Source organism: Elephantulus edwardii, unplaced genomic scaffold (genome assembly GCF_000299155.1).
Source record: "Elephantulus edwardii isolate Elephantulus edwardi_28Jun2011 unplaced genomic scaffold, EleEdw1.0 scaffold00028, whole genome shotgun sequence".
NCBI classification, from domain to species: domain Eukaryota; kingdom Metazoa; phylum Chordata; class Mammalia; order Macroscelidea; family Macroscelididae; genus Elephantulus; species Elephantulus edwardii.
This window is the reverse complement of record NW_006399778.1, coordinates 3840992-3861699: the sequence shown is the minus strand read 5'-3', so window position 1 is coordinate 3861699 and position 20708 is coordinate 3840992. Positions and strand designations below refer to the sequence as shown.

Below are 20708 nucleotides of genomic sequence, written 5' to 3'. Positions count from 1 at the left end.
TCCTCTCTCCCTCCCTTCCCATCCTTTTCATCTTTGTGAATCTTTATGGACGATGAAAGGGATGGGAAGGGACGGAGAGAGGAGTAAAAATTTGTCACTAGGTAAGCTGGGTGAATAGAAAGGCAGTACGTCCATAAAGATTCACAACCTTGGAAAAAAAAAGATTCACAATCTTGGACTCTCTAGGGGGTGGTTTTACCTTGTCCTACTGAATTGTCATGAGTCACACTCAGCTCAACAGTGGTGAACCGGGTTACTATACACAGGGTGCTTTTCTCACAACCAGACAAGGCAAGTATTTTCCCCTTTGACAGACAGGAATCTGCTGCTCAGAGAAGTGAAATAATCCGCCCAAGGTCAAACAACTAGCAAGTGACTGGGTTGGGGTTGCTCTCGGGTGCGCTGGGCTTTCAAAGCTTGCTCAGAGGTGGTCAGAGGAGAGGAATGAGGGAAGGTGATGAGGTCTGCACCAGCTGCCATTCCTGCCACTGATTCCCACCTTGTGACATCTGAGCATGCTCGAAATCCACTTACTTCTTCAGAGCTGCACCATATGCAGGGAAGGGAATCATTTGCCTTTATCTAAATAATCAGGAAAAAATGAGGGAAAGTGACAATAAAGAGCGTTTCTGGACTGAAACTCAAGTCTTCTGACATAAAATACATTGAATTTTTAGGTACAATCCGACTAGGCTTATCTGGGTTAAATGACACATAATGACACTTACTAGTGAATTCAATGGAAAGGGGAACTCTAAATGCTAAAATTTTTCTTTTATGGCATGTAGAATAAATGACTTTAAAAAAAAATTGTTTAAGGCACACAAAAAAGTGTACAGAATAAGATAAGGAGAGTTGGTGTCCAGGACCTGATTTAGCCCCTTTGCCTACTTTTTTTTTTTGTTTAACCATTAATGGAGCTTTAATAAATTTGAAAATATGAATTCATTCAAACATTCCTTTTTAATCCTTTCACCACTCATTTTTCAAATCTGCTTCACTTGTTGCTAAGGAGGTGAAGCAGGTAAGTACACAAACATATAATCCATAATCAGCATTATTTCCAGTTCTTTTCTTTTAGTTGTATTGTTTCTTTTCAGAATAATTTTTAAAATTTTATGAGTTTTAAAACATTTTAACTTTATTCATTATTGCTAGGAATATAATCTAAAGAAACCAGAGCCACAACTCAAACAGATGTGCGCACATCCAAGTTTGTTGCTGCATTATTCACAATAGTAAAGAGATGGAAACAACCCAAGTGCCCATCAAGAAATAAGTGGATAGAAAATATCCCATCCACACAACGAAATATTATGCAGTGAGGAAAAAGAATGAAATAGTAAAACATTACACAATATGGAGGTAGCCATGAGGACATTATGTTAAATGAAATATCTAAGTCACAAAAGGACAAATACTGCCTAACACTGCTGTTTTAATAAAGGGAATGGAGAAGGGGAGAATAGACAATGAATACTGACTTGGCAAAAGACAGGGGAAGAACCGCTTTCTCCTTTTTAACTGCTCTCACCTCCCCACCTCCAGAGGCCCAATCATGTTGAATCCAACTGACTTTGACAACTTAAATCATCCTTTGACTGCCTTGAAATAAAAATGACGTGCAGGTGAGGGGCTAAGGAAGAAAGCCTGGGCCAAATTAGCAAAGGAAGATGTGGTTAACTATTGAGCAGACATCTAGCATTCAGGGTTGTTCAACTGGTCATTTCAACTCCCTGTGTGACTCCGATGCCCACAGCATACAATCACTTGCTTTATTAAATCAGGAACAGATATCCCTGAAGCATGTGTGCTCTGAAGCTTCAGTGTAGGCAAGGATAGTTGGGAAGGGGTACATGACAGAGACTTTTAAAAACCCCCTCATTAATGAGGAATTGGAACAGACTCAACGCTGACCATCTAGTCAGTATCTGAGGAAGTAAGAAGCACAGAAGAGAAAGCCCATCTTTTTCCAGGACGCAGCCTTTGGGTCAACAGCATAATTCCTTATGGACTTTACTACCAGACCACCTACTGTTATGACTCCATTTCCATAAAATTCCAGAAAATACAATCCAATTTATAAGGACAGAAAGCAGATCTGTGAATGGAGTAGCAGTGAGGGCTTACAGAGAGCAGAAGGAACATTTTGGGGCTGCTGGAATTGCTCACTGTCTTGGCTTAGTAATGGCTTCAGCAGTGTATACACTTGTCAAATTAGGAGACTGTACACTTCAGGACAGTGTATTGTATGTTGGTTGTAACTCAACAAAACAGAGGCTGAGACTAACCCTAGCCTCCCAGGTGCTGCAGGGAGCTGCCTCCGCTGGACTCTACACCCGCTCCACCTGGCTGAGAGATCCTGGGCCCAGCATGCTGTCACATGTGGATGGTGCCCCCGCCTCCTCCAGTGTTCCTTCCCAGAAACTCCTTCCAATTCCACAGGCGTGGTCATGGAGACAATGAGCCAGGTATTTTTGAGCACAGTAAGATGGGTGTGGGGTCACAGTAGCCTGCAGGAAGCAAGTCATTTGTGTTGTCTTATGCTAACTCACATTCTGTGATTAATATTGTTGTTGTTGTTGTTATGTGCTGTGGAGTCGCTTGTGACTCATAGCGACCCTATGTATAATAGCCCTAAACTCTGCTCTGTCCTGTGCAAATATCAGTTTCTGACACACCCATCCCGATTACCCCAGTCACTGAATCAATCCACCTCATAGAGGGCCTTCCCCTCCTGCGCTGTCCCTCCACCCTCCCAAGCATGATGTCCTTCTCCAAGGACCAGTCGCTCCTTACAATATGACCAAAGTATGTCAGAATCGTTGCCTCCAAGAAGCCACGCAGTTTAACCCTTTCAAGGATGAATCTGTTTGTTTTCCTAGCAGTCCATGGTACTCTCAATACTCTTCTCCAGCACCACAGCTCAAAGGCATCAATTCTCCTTCTATCCTCCTTAGTCATTGTCCAACTCTCTGATGCATAACAAGTGATTGCAAAGACCATGGCCTGTATCAGATGCACCTTAGTCTCCAGAGAGACACCATTGCTCTTCAGTACTTTGGAGAGGTCCCTAACAGCAGACTTTCCCATGGCAATGCGCCTTTTAATTTCCTGGCTACTGGTGCCAAGAATGTTGACTATGGAGCCAAGCAAACTAAAGCTGTAAACAATCTCAATCTCTTCACCATCCATCCTGATGCTGCCAATTGGCCCAGTGGTGAGAATCTTTGTCTTCTTGACATTGAGCCTCAATCCATATTGTAGGCTGCAGTCCTTGACCCTCTGCAGCAGGTGCTTCAGGTTCTCTTCAGTTTCAGCAAGCAGGGTTGTGTCATCCGCATAATGCAGGTTGTTGGTAAATCGTCCACCAATCTTGACCCCACATTTCTCCTCATAGAGCCCAGCCTCCTGGATAATCTGTTCTGCATACAGGTTGAAAAGGTATGGAGATAGGACACATCCCTGGTGTACGCCCTTCTCAATTTTGAACCATGCAGTGTTCCCTTGCTCTGTTCTGATGACTGCCTCCTGGTTCAAGTATAGGTTTTGCATTAGAACGATAAAGTGTTCCAGGATTCCCATTCTTCTCAGAGTCAGCCACAGTTTGTTATGATCCACACAGTCAAATGTCTTTGCATAGTCAATGAAACACAAATAGACATTCCTCTGGTATTCTCTGCTTTCAGCTGAGATCCATCTAACATTAGCTACAATATCCCTAGTACCACGACCCCTTCTAAACCCAGCCTGGACTTCTGGCAAATTTCTGTTGATGTGTTGTTCCAGTCATTTTTGGATAATCTTCACTAGAATCTTGCTTGCATGTGAAATCAATGATATTGTTCTATAGTTTCCACATTCTGTTGGGTCACCTTTCTTTGGGATGGGAACAAATATAGATCTCTTCCAGTCAGTTGGCCAAGTGGTTGTTCTCCAGATTTCTTGGCACAACTTGGTGAACACATCCAGGGCAGCATCTGTTAGCTGAAATATGTCAATTGGTTTACCGTCTATTCCTGGGGCCTTATTTTTTGCCATTTCCTTCAAAGCAGCCTGAACTACTTCTTTTATCACCAGAGGCTCTTGCTCATATGTTGCTTCATGAAATTCTTCTGTGTCTGCCAATTCCTTTCAATACAGTGACTCAGTATATTCTTTCCATCTTCTTTTAATACTTCCTGGATCATTTAATATTCTTCAGTTTAGTGGTGGCCAATGCTCCTGCCACATAAAATCAAGAGGATAAAACCTGGAGCAAAGGGCAACAACCTCTGTTATTTTGCTGCTAGCTCTGTCAGAGCCCAGCTAGCATTTTTAAATCACTAGGTATATGCAAAAGATTGGGGAAATAAACTATATAATCTCAGTCATCAAATTGGACCAACTCATAGCTTCTCCTTTACTGAGTTTCTGTGGAGATGCTGGTAGATTCGAACCACCAGGGAGGCAGTGTAACTTCCTGTCGACTACTCAAGGAGCTCCACGAGAGAGATTTAGCTATTGCCAATGTATTGTTTCTTAAACTAGGTGCTGGATGCTCAAGTCACAGAGCAAGTGAACGATACTTGAGCCTGGCACCTGTCATTCAATGCTACTTTCCATGTAAACTGCATAAAGTGACTTATAACAAAATCTTTCACTGAGAAATGGCTCCCCAAATAAAGCCAGCTGCTAGCAGTGGAGAGAGTTCCCTAGTGGCCTAGTCTGTAGGGTGTTTTGCTTCTGAACAAAAAGACTGCATTTCTACCAGCTGCTCCAAGGGAGAAAGATGGGCGGTCTCCTCCAGTTATGATTCACAGCCTGGGAAACTGACAGAGAGTTACTGTGAGTCCCACTGACAGGGCAGCAGTGGGTGAGTGACAATAATGGCGATGGAAGTGAATGGAATCTTTTTCTGAGAGTAAGTTTTACACACTAAAAGTATCTGTGAATGTAAATATTCGTGATGATCTTTAAAAATCTATCTTGTGAATGTCCAAGGTCAACTTCAGAAGACCAAGTAAAATTTGCAACTGTTGTTAAAGATCTCTGGGGTACACACAAGCTCTATTCCCAAAAGCGGCAGGCAAAGCCTGTCACAAAGTCACATAAATTACTAAAGAAATCACTGCAGGTGAAACTAAATGGAGAAGGGGTTGTGGTTGTAATTGTTGTTGTGCTCTCGAGTCAGAACCGACCCACAGCTGACCTTCCAGTGGGTTTTCAGAGGCATTTTCAGAGGCAGTAAATCACATAGGAGGAGCCTGTCCATCCTACTCCTGTAGCAGCTGGTGGATTCGAACTGTGTGTCTTTGGGATTGCAGCACAGCTTCTTATTAAGCCACGAGAGCTCTGAGAGAAGGGGTTATTGACATATAATTGTACAAGAATTAAGGCTTTGAAACTCAGGAAGTATTTGATTTAGGTATTCTATTAGCGCACCAGCATTTGGGCATGGCTGATTTTAAACATGCAGCAGTGCTTGGCTAAGTCTGCAGACTGGAGGCTCCTGTGAATTGGTTTGATGCTGGAAGATGGCTTCTCATGTCTTGATGAGGGTCATGTAAGGAACGTTTGATGTTTTTTGGCTTTATTTTCGTCCACAAGTGGATGTCAGCTGAACGGACTTGCCAGATGGACTGGGAGTCTCTGGTTTTTAGTCCATCACCACTTGGGTGTGAATTTAAAAATGCAGTTTTGAGTTTGGGATGAACATTCTTTTAAATGGTACAGCAGTGGTCTGTCTAGTTGCTGTACTGAAGTAACCTGGAGTTGCTCTGATGCTGAACTACTGTGCCATGTTGTTGTTGTTGTTAAGTGCCGCGGAGTCATAAGGCAACTCACAGAGACCCTATGAATGAAAGTCTTCAACACTTGTGTGACTTTCATCCTTTCTCCAAGTTCATAGGGTTTCCGGAGGCAAGCTATTATGGAAGTGGATGCCACTCCTGCTTCTAAGTTTGCTTTAATTGGGAAGCTCCACCAAACACTGTCCACCATGGGTAACCATTAATGCAGTTGACACATCAGTGTCACAGTGTTCAGCTTCACAGCAACCACAAGTTACCTCTGTACAGCAAGTGGACACATCAGGGCTAACAACCTAAACTGTGCCATAGGTGTGTCAAATACCATAATGGCTATCCATCGTGGGCGGTGTTTGGTGAATTTCCAAGATTGATTCAGGTTTGGAAGCAGGAGTGGCATCCACTTTCTAAACCACATGCTCCTGGAATCTCTATGAACAGAGAAACAATGATAGTAATGTAACAGGGTTCAGGTTTTGTTTATAGGGTCACTATGAGTTGCACTCGACTCGACAGCACTTAACAACAACAATGAACAATATTCTATTAATAGGTGAAAACTTCTGTCTACTCCAAAAGAAATTAAGGGAGCCATAGCTGAGTGAAGATAAGACGCTGGGAGCATGGTCTTGGTCGGGATTTACTCACAGAACAGTTATGATCTTAGATTGTTCATGCCGGCTACACATCTTCTTCATCAAGTTAATACTCTCCACTGTCTGGAATTTCTCAGTATTAATGAAGAATACAGGGCCTCGGGCCTTGGGGTAAAAGTCACGTTCCAGTGGAAACATCCAAGCATCCAGTGCCACAGCACACCTGCAACAGAACCAGACATGTAGGAATGCCAACCAGAAACCCAGGCAAGAACAGTGAGCATGATGGGGAAGGGCGGGGTTCCCTCTAGTGGGCCAAAGGCTCAGAAAGCCAAGAAGGGGGTGCAGGGACCATATCCTTCTGTCAGGCTCACTTTCACATACATACATACGTACATGTCACTTTCACCTGTCACCAATCCTTCCAAATTTTAAACTCTTTGAGCACAAGAATCAGGCCCCCTCTGCCTCCTTGATCTACTTACTCCCAGAAGATTGATTTGAGTTACAGAGAATGACAGGCATTTTGTTCCTGTAATCATTCATTCATTCATTCACCATTCATTGACTGTCTACTATGTGGATACAGGGATGCAAAGCATAATTCTTACTCCTAAGGAGCTCTGTCTGCTAGCAGAGGAGACAGAAAATACAGTGCAGCTCCTGAGCACTCTAACTTTATAATAAGCGCTATGTAAGTCCACAGAGTGTGCTGTGCAGTGGCGGGATTCAGAGAAGGCTGGCGCCACAACTCGGAGACTTGGTGAGTGTGTCACCACGGGGGTAAAATTAAGTCCTAAAGATTTCATCCCCACCTCCCAAAATGAGCCCCCATCTTCTCTCTCTCAATGAGGAAGATTATCACTGACCAAATGGTAGAGATGCAAATGAGAAGCCTGGATTACGCTTCATTTTCACCTCTTACATCACTAAGTAATGGAGACTCTGAAATACGCCCTGACTCCTTGCATGGTCTCCACTCCACTCCTCCATCTAAGGCAGATAACTTTAACTGTAACTCCTTCCTTCACCCTAAGGCAGATGTATTTTCTTGCCTGGATTCTAAATCAAGCTCCCTTTACTTGCTCCTTTGTTTCATTCTTGTCCTACTACCTTCTGGTCTTTACATAGTAGACAGATATTTTAATTGTTTTTTAAATTTTTTTTTAGCGCATGTAAGATTGCTTTTTCTCTGCTTAAAATTCTGCAATGGCCACTTGTCATAATTCGAATAAAATCTAACTGCCCTCCCTGGTCCCCTCTGGCACTAACACAGCACGCTGTTTCCCCTTGAACCTTGGCAGCAGCTGCTCCCTCTGGCTGTAATGATCTTCTCCTGGACTTCGGAATGGCTGGCTTCTTCCACCTTTTGGATTTTGGCTTTTGTCCCATTCTGAGAAAAGCCTCTGGACACTCTAGCACTTTACCCTGTTTTTTAATTTCTTTGTTGCTGAGAATTGAATTACCTTATGAGTCTGTTATCTCCCACAATAACATAATTCCATGACATCAGAGGCCTTGCTTTCTGGTTTATCACTGAGATCCCAGCCCCTAAAACAGTAAGTGGGCTTAATGCTTACGTATAAAGACTTGCCGAATGAATAAATACCTTGTGGAGCGTAGCAGCATCAATGGAAAACTCACCGAAAGCGGATTTCCTCAGCCAAAGCCAGAACAGCAGTGGCCCCTCCAAATGAATGTCCCATCACAGCCACACGGCTCATGTCAATGCTGCCCTGAGGAAAGTGAAGAACTTGACCAAGTCAGAAAATCAAGGCTTCTTCCCTAAGAATTTGTCAGAGGTAAGAATAACTATGGAGACAATGAGGCAGAAGCACTGTAGAATGCATAAGCCCACGAAGCCACAGCACTGGCAATCTCTTAGCCACTGGAATAGCTATAGCCAGGCTGAACAGCCTGCTGTAGGCAGGCTTCCTGAGAATCATGTTTCCTCATCTTTGTTTTTGAACCATAATGATCTGAGGTAGGTTGAAGAGAGCCTCCACCTCCCCCAAATTCATGTCCACCCAGAACCAGAAATTGGAAACACAGTCTTTGTGAACAGCATTAGTTTAGGATGGCAAGACAGTCAATCACTGAGGCTGACTCTATGACCTGGGCCTGGCACCATCTGCACACCCAGGACTCTAATAACGTACAGCAGCTGCTGCACAACTTCCCTCCAGACCAGCTCACACACTCGGGAGTCCCGCAGGTGATGTTCATACATGTTTCCCTTTGATATCAACAATCTGGACTATGCGGCAGCCACTGCTAACCTTATTGCCCAGAACTACTGGACAGTGAATAAGGAAGACTGAAGAATGGATGCCTTTGGATTCTGGAGTTGGTGAAGAATATTGAATATACCACGGACGGCCAAAAGGAGAAACAAATCTGTCTTAGAAGAAGTAGAGCTAGAGTGCACTTCAGGGGTCAAGATAATGAAACTCCATCACACACACACAGCCATGTTGTCAGGATGGGCCAATCTTTGGAAAAAGACATACTTCTTGGACAAGTAGAAAGTCAATAAAAGAGGTGAAGACTCTCAACAAGATGGATTAAAATAATGACAACAGCGGGTTTGAGCTTGGCAGAGATTATGAGGATAGCGCTGGAGAGGCCAATGTTTTGATATTTGTACATTTGGTACATGAGCTGAAGTTGACTTCAAGGCACCTAACAACAAACAACATAGTCTGATGGGTTGTCAGGACTGAACTGCTATGGCCACACTCCTCCTGTGTCTGTGCAGGTCCCTAACTTCAGCCCCAAGTCTGGCATCAAGATCCATGTCTTTGACTTGAGCTGCAGATTACCAATGCCTCTTCTGATGACAGCTGTCTAAAGGAGCTCAAGGTCATAATATCCTGCCCAGACAAGCCCTTCAAGTTCAAGATGTATGCCATCAACTTTGAGAAGATGACAGCACCTTCCATCTGTACGTCTGGAGTTGTACAAGATTGGGCAGGGTTATCAACACTTGAATCCTATAAAAACGGCCTCCTCAACTTGGTCTTGCCTTTCTTTGGCTTCGCTGAGCTCCTTGTCCCATCTAGACACCAACATTATAACAAAAGTATCTACTGTGGGGTTCCCTTGAAGCATAGGGGCTATTGTAATTTTAAGGAGATGACCCTCAAATAGTTCTTTAACTACTTTAAGGCAGAGCACACACTGGAACTCATCAGGCTGTCCCAGGGTATGATCATGCTCTAGTCTCTCTTCATATGAGCTGCCAAGCTCAAGGAATAGTTGGATCAGCCAATGACACAGATTGTAAGCCATGTGCTGAAGTGAGAGCTAGGCTGCCATATGCAGGCACTGGTGCCTGAGCTGTGCTAGAACAATGTGGCAAGGAGGTCCCCTGTGCACAAAACACCCCTTTGGAATTCCCCTAGTCTACTGTTCTCAGATTCCTCCAGCCCAGGGCTCCCATGTGGCCTCTGACCGTGGCACAACTAGCCAACCTTGGTGGTCCCTCACTGCCTCACTCCTTGAGCTCTTCTTACTACTGCTTCCTACCTTGTTTGGAAACCAAACTCTAATTAACAATTAAACAAAAGAAAGACAAGGAGGAAATTACTCTAGATTCAGGGTAGACCCTAAATCCAATGACTGATAAAAGAAAAGAGAAGATTTGGACAGAAAGAGTTCATGTGAAGATAAAAACCAGAAAGCTATATGCTGCCTGAATCGAAGGAATTCCATGAACCACCAGCAGCTGATGAGGCAAGGAAGGATTCTTCTAAGGACATGGCCCTGCTGACACCTTGATATCACCTCTAAAACCATGACAGATAAATTTCTGTTGTTTTAACAGTACATTTGTGGTAACTTGTTATAGCAGCCCTAAAAAACTAAGAAGGCAGAAATTCTGAGAACCATGCTTTTTATTTTTATAATCTTTATAATATCTGGACATTTAATATATAGACATTTAAATATCTGTAAGCTTGGAAGCAGGAGTGGCGTCCACTGCTGAAACAGCTTGCCTCCGGAAACCCTACAGACCTGGAGAAAGGATGAAAGTTATACAAGTGTTCAGGTCTTTCATTCATAGGGTAGCTATGAGTCACCTACGACTCAACGGCACTTAACAACAACAACCCAACCATTATTGTCAAGTCTATCACTACTCATAGCAACCCTCCATTGGGTTTCTAAGACTGTTCATCTTTTTCCCCAAGCAGCAGCTGATGGATCTGAACTGCTGGCCTTTCCATTAGTAGCATAACATGTAATGCACTATACCACCTGAGCCCTGTATAAAGAAGGAAATGGGTGGGCAGAGATGGGAGTAAATTGCACACCATCTCAGGAGCCTAAGAACATACTAAGAGGAAGAGCTCTCTCCATGCTCCAGAATGCCTATGACTGGTCCAGTGAGGCGGACACACGCACTGAGCCGAGGATGGGCTGAGGATGCTCCTAATGCCCAGCCCACTTTGTTCTAAATCCAGGGATGACTGGATGAAAGCCGACTGAGGTTCCACTTTCTCTGGTTATCTGTCCTGATTTTTATCCAAGGCCTGGGTGGGTGTAGGTTGGGGGAAGAGTGAGTCGGCTTGCTCTAACATGCTCTGTAAATAATCTATTTCTGGTTGTCCCCAGAAGGCTTCAGGGCATGGTTATATAAAAAGCCACTGCAGCTGCCTCTAAGGGGCTCAGGAAATCTCTCTAGGCTCAGCCCAGTCTCTGCTCTGAACCCTTGCTTTTCTCTGCTCTCCCCAGTTTCTCTCTTGATGCTTTGACCTAAATTCTCTCTCTGCACAGAGCCTCCAGATCAACAACATGATTGGATCAGTTTTTGTCTTTATTTTCCCCCTATTTTTATAGTAACATATTTCTAAAACCCAAAGTCTATAGAAAAGTCTCTTTAGCCCATTCCCTAAGCAAATACTTGCCCACTCCTTACCCTCCAAATGACTAACCACTGCTATCAGTGTCTTTCAGGGTTTCAAGCTGGTTTGACCAGTTCAGTCATGACTGATGAAACGAAACTAGAGGAGAAGTTTTAAAACTTTGAAAAATTTAGGTCATCCAAAACAATAACTGGAATGGGAAAAACAAGTCAAAGTCCAAGAATAAACATCACAAGCCCTTCCAGGAGCCTGATGCATGGCATTAGATTACTGCCAGGACTGTGGAGAATGACTACATTCAAAATGGTGTGGTCAGCTGCCATTTTTGAGCCAGGGCCCTCTGTTTGCAACTATGTTGGTTAAGAGATTTGGTTGCTATGCAGTGCACATGCTGTTTATATTTTCTAAGAGGGAGATTACGTTTCTAGGAGGGCTTGGACACATGATCTGCGCATTCCAGTTCATGTTTCAGTCTATGCGCATTTTACAAATTTGGGTCCACTCTTGTGTCACTTCACCAGTCAAAACTGAGCAAGATGAACTGGATCAAAGTCCTGGTTTCTTGCGTATTCTTGCAGAGATTCCTTAAATAAATATATATAAGCAAACATATCATATGCTTTCTCACCTTTTCACACAAGTGGTTGTTGTTGCTACATGCCACTGAGTCATCTGCAACTCACAGCGACCCTATGTACAACAGTTCTGAACCCTGCCCTGTACTGAGTCAGGCTCACTGATACTGACACACCTACCCCCACTGTCCTAGTTACTGTGTTGATCCATCTTATCCATGGTCTCCCTCTCCTGCACTGTGTTCACTCACCTTTCCCAAGTATGATGTCCTTCTCTAAGGACTAGCCCCTCCTGGCCACATGCCCAAAGTATGTGAGATGGAGCTTCAAAATTCTTGCCTCCAAAGAGCAGCTTGGTTTCACTGTCTCCAAGACAGACTTATTAGTTCTCTTGGTGGTCTATGGTATGTGCAATATTCTTCTCCAGGAATACAACTCAAAGGCATTGATTCTTCTTCTGTCATCCTTAGTCACTGTCCAGCTCTTTGATATATAGTAAGAAACTGCAAAGACCATGGCCTGGATCAGGTGCACCTTAGTCTCTAGACTGACACTGTTGCTTCTCAGTACTCTGGAGAAGTCTCTGACAGATTCCTCCAATGCAATTCATCTCTTGATTTTCTGACTGCTGGTGCCAAGAGTGTTGACTGTAGGAAAATTGTTAACAACCTCAATCTCTTCTCCATCCATCATGGTGCTTGCCAATTGGCCCAGTGGTGAGAATCTTTGTCTTCTTGATGTTGAGCTTTGATCCATATTGAAGAATACAGTCCTTTGACTTTCAGTAGCAAATGCTTCAGGCCCTCCTCAGTTTCTGCAAGCAAGGCTGTGTCATCTGTATATTGCAGATTGCTGATGAGTCTTCCTCAAATCCTCTTGCCACATTCCTCTTCATAAAGCCCAGCTTCTCAAATGATCTGTTCTGCAGACACCTACACACATGTAGTGTGAAGTATGTATAAGGCTATTTCTTCCAATGTTGTTTGTAATATCAGAAAACAGGCAGCAACCTAAATGTCCACACCAGTAAGGAAGCTGATTTAATAATTTATGGCACAATGGATATATTAATTGGGAGAATGCTAATTTCTAATTTCATGAACAACAAATCTCAGTGGCTTAACACAATAGAAGTTTATTTGTCTCCCACATTAAGTTCATACAGATGAGTAGTATAATTTATTTTTTGGCATAACAGTATCAGTACATTTAAAGCTTCCTCAATCTTTTCTATGGCTGCATTTGACAGTTGACTGATCACAAAATCTAACACAACTTGCGGTTAGATGTGGCTTTGTGACTCAGCCCCAGCCAACAGAAAGTGAGCAACATGCTATCACCATTTCCAGACCTAGTCCATAAAAACTCCCCTGTACAAACCTTCATGCTTGTTTCCATTCCGCTTGCTTAGTGCACACAGCAAAGCTGGGTTTCGCAGCTTGAAGAGGGTAGAAGCATAAGATGAAAGGGGTTTGGGTTTCTTGACTAGCGCCTTGCAGAGGAACACCCATTTTGGACTTAATAGTGGGAGAGAAATAAACTTCTATTGTGTTAAGCAACCAAGATTTGTTGTTCATGAAATTAGCAATTAGCATTACCCCAATTAATATATCCATTGTGCCATAAATGATTAAATCAGTCCCCTTACTGGTGTGGACATTTAGGTTGCTGCCTGTTTTCTGATATTACAAACAACATTGGAAGAAATAGCCTTGTGCATACATCACACCATATGCGTGTAGGTATCTGTAGGCAATTTTCCAAGATTGCAAATTGCTAGGTCAAAGTCTATGTGCATTGGTACTGTTGATCGCTGTTGCCAAATTGCCTTTGATGGAGCAATTTGTACTCTAATTTGCAATGTAGGAAGACAATACTGACTTCCCCACAGCATTGTCAACATAGTGAGTAATCAATTTTTTTGGATTGCACTCAATTAGATAGATGAAACGTAAGCTTTTCAATTCTATATGCAAGAAGACCACCTTGCAACTAATCTAAATGCAGCCTGCCATTCCCCGTCTGTGGGCTCACAGGCGTGCAGGCCTGCACCCACTGTCCTGGGCCCAGCTTGTCTGGTAGGGGTTGAAGGCATACAACAAATGGTTGATATTCTAGATTTTGGATTCTGCCTTACCTACTGGCAATTCAAGCAGATGCTGCTCCCTAGAGGGCTTGACCAGAGCTTTCAAAGGTATTATTTAAAAAAAAAATTATCAAAAGGAGCACAGTGCACAGGCTTAGGGATCAAAAAGGCCCAGTTTAAAATTTTACTTCCTCAACTGAGTAAACTTTAGTACATACTTAGCCTCTTTGATCCTTGATTTCGTTCTGCACAGAAAAGTGAACAATATTTCAAAAGCCTGTGTGAAGAACTCTTATTATAATAAGTATTCATAAAAGTAAATTTTTTATACACGCCATCCTTATTCATATAATAGTCTCTGGATTCAGTCACACTGGCCTAAGGCCAATTCACCTTTGGTCTTCATGGTTATGTGATTCAATAACCCTCTGCCAGTTTAAGCTAGTGTGAGAAGTCGGTTTCTGATGTTCGTAACTAAGAACGTGCTCACAAATGCATTTATTCTAACTCAAACCACGCTCAGCCATACCTTGAAGGTCGTCAGATCTAAGCCGTCAGGCAAGATGTTGAGGACGGTCTTCCCAGCAGTGACCTCTTGCAGGATGGTCAATACCTGTAGACACTCACTCACCCTCTGGTGGACCTGAGACAGAGACAGTCCAGATGGAAGCTGGTGAACTACACAACCACCCAGAGAATCTTACACAACTCCAGGACAAAGGCAGTTTGTCCACCCACATCTCGGCAAGCATCGTAGGCCCATCATCCCGAGGGACACTCGGCTCTCTCACAGCCCGTGCTGTAGCCGGCCGCTGCTGGGCAGGTTCTGACTCACAGCCGCTCCACATGTGCAGAAGAGACTGTTCCACGGGTTGAAGGTTGTGATCTTTCAGAAGCAGATGGCCAGGCCTGTCTCCTGAGGTGCTGCTAACAGGATTCAAACTGCCCACTTTCCAACTAGTAGTCAAGCGTTTAACCCTTTGCACCTCCCAGGGACTCCCTCAGTTCCTGTAAATACCCCCTAATGGTATAAAGGAGCCAGCTAGATGCCTTTCAGTCTCTACCTTCTACACACAGGATTATCAGCGACTCCAATGAGAAAAAAAGAACATACTATTTCTATAATAAATACATATAACTTAATAAACACACTAATATATATTTATAAATAAAAACAGTATATTTGTATTCTAAATGCAGTATACAGCCACCACTCATCTGCCACTGGGCATTTGGGTACTGCTATTATGCAACAGCTTTCAGCAAAGCTTCCAGACTAAGATTAGAAAGAAAGGTCAGTTTATTTACTTAAAAACAATCAGTCAACAAAAACTCTATGGATCATAATCCCTGAGGAGACTGATGCTGGACTGGCAGCATTGTGCACGGGGTCACTATGAGTCGGGGCCTAGAGGACTGAAGCTATCAACAACAAATTCAATCTGTAGGACACAGTTAATGCTTTTGTCTGCCTAGCCTAGCTCCCAATTCTTCTATATTTCTAGAGGACTTAAAATTTTAGTACAGAAAGTTCTGGACTTAAGCTGTAGTTGAGCTATGGCAAACCACACTGAGAACCCTTTTTGTTTTCTTTTTCTTTTGGCTTACATACTAAACACAGAAGTGGAAAAGCAGGAAGTGCCAATGTTGAAGCTGTAAATTCATATACAATATTTCCAATCCTCAAAGAAAATAAAGACCCTATGGAAGACCCTCGTTGAGATGGATTGATTCAGTGATTGGGGCAATGGGAGTGGGTGTGTCAGAGACAGTGAGGTTGGCACAGGATAGAGCAGGGTTTAGGGCTCTTGTACACCAGTGACTTGAAGGCACATAATAACAACAACATACTGATAATAAAAGACAAAAATAATGAAAAGTGTTTTTTTGTTTTTTTTTTTTTAAATATTCCACTTACATCAGAACTGACTTACGGCAGAGCTGTCTGAACGAAACCCTGTCATACATCTGGAATGACCTGTACTTTTTTCTAAGGACACTACTTGGATTTTTCAAACTACAAAATGGGACAAGGGTAAGGCCTGTCCCATTTTGCCCTTAAAATAAAAAGATTCTCTTAGATGCTAGATTGAGCATGTGCAAGCTCAGAGCTATCAGAACCTGTGGTTCTAACCTCACAAAGTACGCCTGTAGGAGAGACAGCTGAGATATGAAGAGCAAGCCTTGGCATTCCAGGCTGGCGCCAGCTGTTCTACCCTTTCTACAGCTTGTTTATATAAGTCAGTCAATTTTTTTTTCCTAAGCAAACTTGAGTTGAGTTTCTGTCACTTGCAGTTGAAAGAGCTTTGATTAATATCTCATTTATCCTCACTGGCAAATCCAGATTCAATACACTGGAATTCTAAGAGAAAGGGTGAATTCAACCTCTATACACACAGAACGCACCATGGATTTATTAACTCTCCATTCCCAATTAGCCCAAGTCTACCTGGGGATTCCGGACATGGAATTCCTTCTCCTCTTTCCCAACTGGACGGTAAGGGATCCATTCTTCCTCGAGTGGCTCAGTAGTGGTCTGGTTATCCTCTGGAGTCTTCTTGTAGAAGTAAGTGGTTGCAGCTGACTGGTCCCTGAAATATACATGTAAACAGTGAGAAATCTGAAGACTCTCTTGAGCTTTATCGCTCCTTTAACAACTTTTCTTTTTGGGTGAAGACATTCTGAATCATTCTTTGTCTAGTAGAGTGGACATCAAGGGGTATGTATGTTGTTAAGGTGCAGGTGAACTGACTATGACTCCTAGCGACCCTATTATCAACAGATCTGAACTTTGCCCTATCCTAAACCATCCGCACAATCTTTGCTTGAACCTATTGTTACTGTCACTTTGTCAGTCCATTTTGTTGAGGGTCATTCTCTTTTGCTGACCCTTTACCTTAACCAGCACGACCTCTTTTTCTAAAGATCAACCCCTACTGGTAACATGCCCAAAGTATGTGAGACAAAGTTTCACCATTCTTGCCCATAAGGAACATCCTGATTGTACTTCCTTCAAGACAGAATTGTTTGTTCTTCCGGAAGCCCATGGGGTAGTCAGTATTGTTCTCCAACACCACGACTCAAAGGCACTGATTCTTCTTTTGTATTCTTCTTCATTGCTGAACTTCAAATGCAGTATAATAGGAAGCAACTGAAAAGACTATGGCTTGGAGCAGGTGCACCTTAGTCTTTAAGCTGATATGCTTGCTCTTTAGAACTTGGAAAGGCTCTTGAAAGCAGATTTCCCTGATGAAATACATTTTTTCATTTTCTGGTTGTTGCTACCATGGTTATTAGTTGTAGATCCAAGTAAAATTAGAACTCATTGACAACTTTATTCTTTTCTCTATCATGGTGTATGTTATATACCTATTGGTGCTGTGATGAAGATTTTTTGTTTCTTGATGTTGAGATGCAATCCATATAGCAAGCTATGGTTTTTAACCTTCTGCAGTAAGTACTTTAAGTCTTCTTCAGTTTGTGGTTGTAACACAACCACAAGGGAGGTTGTGTCATCTGCATAATGCAGGATATTGATGAGCCTTCCTCCAATCTGAAGCCTGAATCAACTCTTCTTTGTATAGTCCAACTTCTGTAATAATTTATTCAGCATATAAACTTAATATATATGTAGAAAGGATATACGCTGATGTACACTCTCCTTGATTTTAGGCCACGCAGTGCTCCCCTGTAATAAAGGGAGTTGGGGGGCAGGGCGCGGAAGTAGAGTTTAGAGGTAGATTTAGGCTTGAATTTCAAGTGAGCTATATCACTTGCTCCAAGCAGTTAACATTTTTGAAACCTGGATTTTCTCAGCTTTAAAGTGGAGATTATGTCTGCCTTGCATAGTTGTTTTGAGAATCAGAAATGATCATTAATAGGTGGCTAGTCTATACAGTGACAGGGAACTACCAGAAATACAAGCTGGGTTTAGAAGAGGTTGTGGCATGAGAGACATTATTGCCAATGTAAGATGGATCTTGGCAGAAAGCGAAGAATACCAGAGGCATGCAAAGGTATTTGACTGTATGGATCACAACAAATTGTGGTTAACCTTGAAGAAAATGGGAATCCCAGAACACTTGATTGTGCTTATGCAAAACCTATACTTAAACCAGGAAACAGTCCTCAGAACAGAACAGGAAACACTGCATGGTTCAAAATCAGAAAAGGAGTGCGTCAATGATGCATCCTGTCTTCATACCTTTTCAATTTATATGAAGAACAAATTATACAGGAAGCAGGGCTTTTGAGGAGGAATGTGGCATCAAGATTTGAGGAAGACTCATCAACAATCTATTATATGCAGGTGACACAACCTTGCTTGCGGAAACTGAAGAGAACCTGAAGCGCTTGCTGCAGGTCAAGGACTGTAGTCTTCAGTATGGATTGAGGCTCAACATCAAGAAGACAAAGATGCTCACCACTGGGCCAACTGGTAGCACCATGACAGATGGAGAAGAGATTGAGGTTGTTAACAATTACAGCTTGCTCAGCTCCACAATCACCACTGCTGGCACCAGCAGTCAAAAAATCAAAAGATGACTTGCATTGGTAAAATTTGCTGTCAGGGACCTCTCCAGAGTACTGAAAAGCAACGATGTCATTCTAGAGACTAAGGTGTGCCTGGTCCAGACCATGGTCTTCACAATTACTTGTTATGCTTCAGAGAGCTGGACAATGATTAAAGATGACAGAAGAAGACTCAATGCCTTCAAATTGTGCTGGAGAAGAGTCTTGAACATACCATGGAGACTGCCAAGAAAACAAATAGGTCTGTCTTGGAGAGGGTGACCAAGTTTTTCCTTGAGGCTAGGATTTTGAAGCTCCTTCTCACATACTTTGGGGAAGTGGCCAGGAGGGTCCTTGGAGAAGGACATCATGCTCGGAAGGGTCGAGAGACAGCGCAGGAGAGGAAGACCTGGGATGAGATGGATTGATACAGTAACTGGAGCAATGAGGGTTGGTGTGACAGATTTAGTTAAGACTGGCTCAGGACAGGGCAGGCTTCAGAGCTGCTGTACATAGGGTTACTATGGGCTGTAGGCTACTCAATGGCACATAACAAGAAAAAGCCTACATCCTAGTCCACTGCAAGGATCTAACCCGCGATAGTTCATTATGGCTGTCATATCTTACCTGTGCTCTACGACAGCAACCACAAAGCCACGGGAAGCTAGTTCCATGCAAAAGGCTGAATACAACGTCCTAAAGATTCAGGAAGGAACACAAAACATATAAAACAAGGGTTCAGCCTTTGTCCCTTGTCCCAAGCATGCTCTGTTTCAACAAGCATGTCAAAAAAGACTATTCAACAAGCATGTCAAAAAAGACTAAATGGAAAGTTTTATGCAAGACAGCCCTAACCAAGGTGTTCTCTCTAGGGAACATACTCTCTCTCATCACCGCTCTGGTTCTCCTTACCCAGGAAACCCATGTAAATCACTCCACTGTACTTTCTTTTTTTTGTTTTTTTTGTTTTTTTCCCCCCTTAAATAGTTGTTTAGTCCACTGTACTTTCTAACACCATAGAAACATTGTTTCATCTTTTGTTCTGAAGTGCAGGTTAGCTATTTCAACAATTGGATTTTTACTGACTATAAATTTATCTATTGTTGTTGTGTATCATAGAGTCAAAACCAACCCATAGCTGACTCTCCAGCGGGCAGTTAATCGCATGGGAGGAGATAGCCCATCCTTCTCCCATGGAGCAACTGGTGGCCTTGAACCATGTGCCTTTAGGATTGCAGCACAGCTGCTTGCCACTAGGCCACCAGAGCTCATATTTATCAATATTATTATAGATAAACTGATAAGCTCCTTGAGGGCAGGGACCCTGCCTAATCTCAACTGTGACTTCCCATGTGTATTTGTTTGCCTTCTAAATTTGCAGGAAAGAAGAAAAAATGTCTATGTTTTCATGTCTACACACACACACACACACACACACACACACACACACACAGCAGGCACTGCTAACCACCCATCCCACATATCTATTATTACATTTCTCCTTAGCAACAAAATCTAATTTTCTGCTAAATACACCACCATTCTATCAAAATACCAAATTCCCCCGCCTCTCCCTGCAGCTAGCACATGTGATTCAGTTCTAGCCTAGCATGATTGAACAGAAATATATCGTTACCTTTGTATGTCATTTCAAATTTTCTAGTAGACACATTGAAAAAATTTAAAAAGGGAAGGAAGAACTCAGAGAAGGAGGGTGAAAACGATTGTACCTTGAAGAACATAATCAATGTCACTGAAATGTACATGGAAAAACCGGTGAGCCAGGGTTCTGTTGTGCCATATACATCCTTAACAACAAAAAAAGTGAACTTCTTAAAAAGTGAAAAGAAATAGGTGAAATTAATTTTATTGCTATTTAACCAATATATCTAAAATATAACTCTTTTAATGGATTACACAGAATTTTAACTCACTGCACATGTTGTTATCAACTCTATATAAAGTTTAAAAAAGATGAAGGTTGAAAGCAGAACTGGCTGGTTTTCCATGTTATTTCCATATGGGGCAAGAAAAGGGGTTTCCTTTGAGACAAGATGACTGGAGTCAGCCAATAATCGCTGATAATAAAAATTGTATTATTTGGGCTCGCTTCGGCAGCACATATACTAAAATTGGAACGATACAGAGAAGATTAGCATGGCCCCTGCGCAAGGATGACACGCAAATTCGTGAAGCGTTCCATATTTTCGACCCTGAAATTAACCAGTCTGTAATGAAGGCTAACTCCTTTCACCTACAAATTTCGTCTTTGGATACAAAGC

The 20708-nt window shown here is 42.6% G+C and overlaps 1 protein-coding gene across 1 annotated transcript in view; it reads right to left on the bottom strand.

Moving 5' to 3' along the window:
• Positions 1-20708, bottom strand: part of PAFAH2 (platelet-activating factor acetylhydrolase 2, 40kDa) — a 36789-nt gene that overhangs the window by 8445 nt on the left and 7636 nt on the right. The window contains exons 4-8 of the mRNA XM_006883499.1: positions 19054-19122; positions 16364-16505; positions 14444-14557; positions 8030-8121; positions 6438-6608 (exon numbers count right to left, since the gene is read on the bottom strand). Of these exons, the coding sequence (XP_006883561.1) occupies positions 6438-6608; positions 8030-8121; positions 14444-14557; positions 16364-16505; positions 19054-19122 (588 nt within the window). The remainder of the gene's footprint in view (positions 1-6437; positions 6609-8029; positions 8122-14443; positions 14558-16363; positions 16506-19053; positions 19123-20708) is intronic.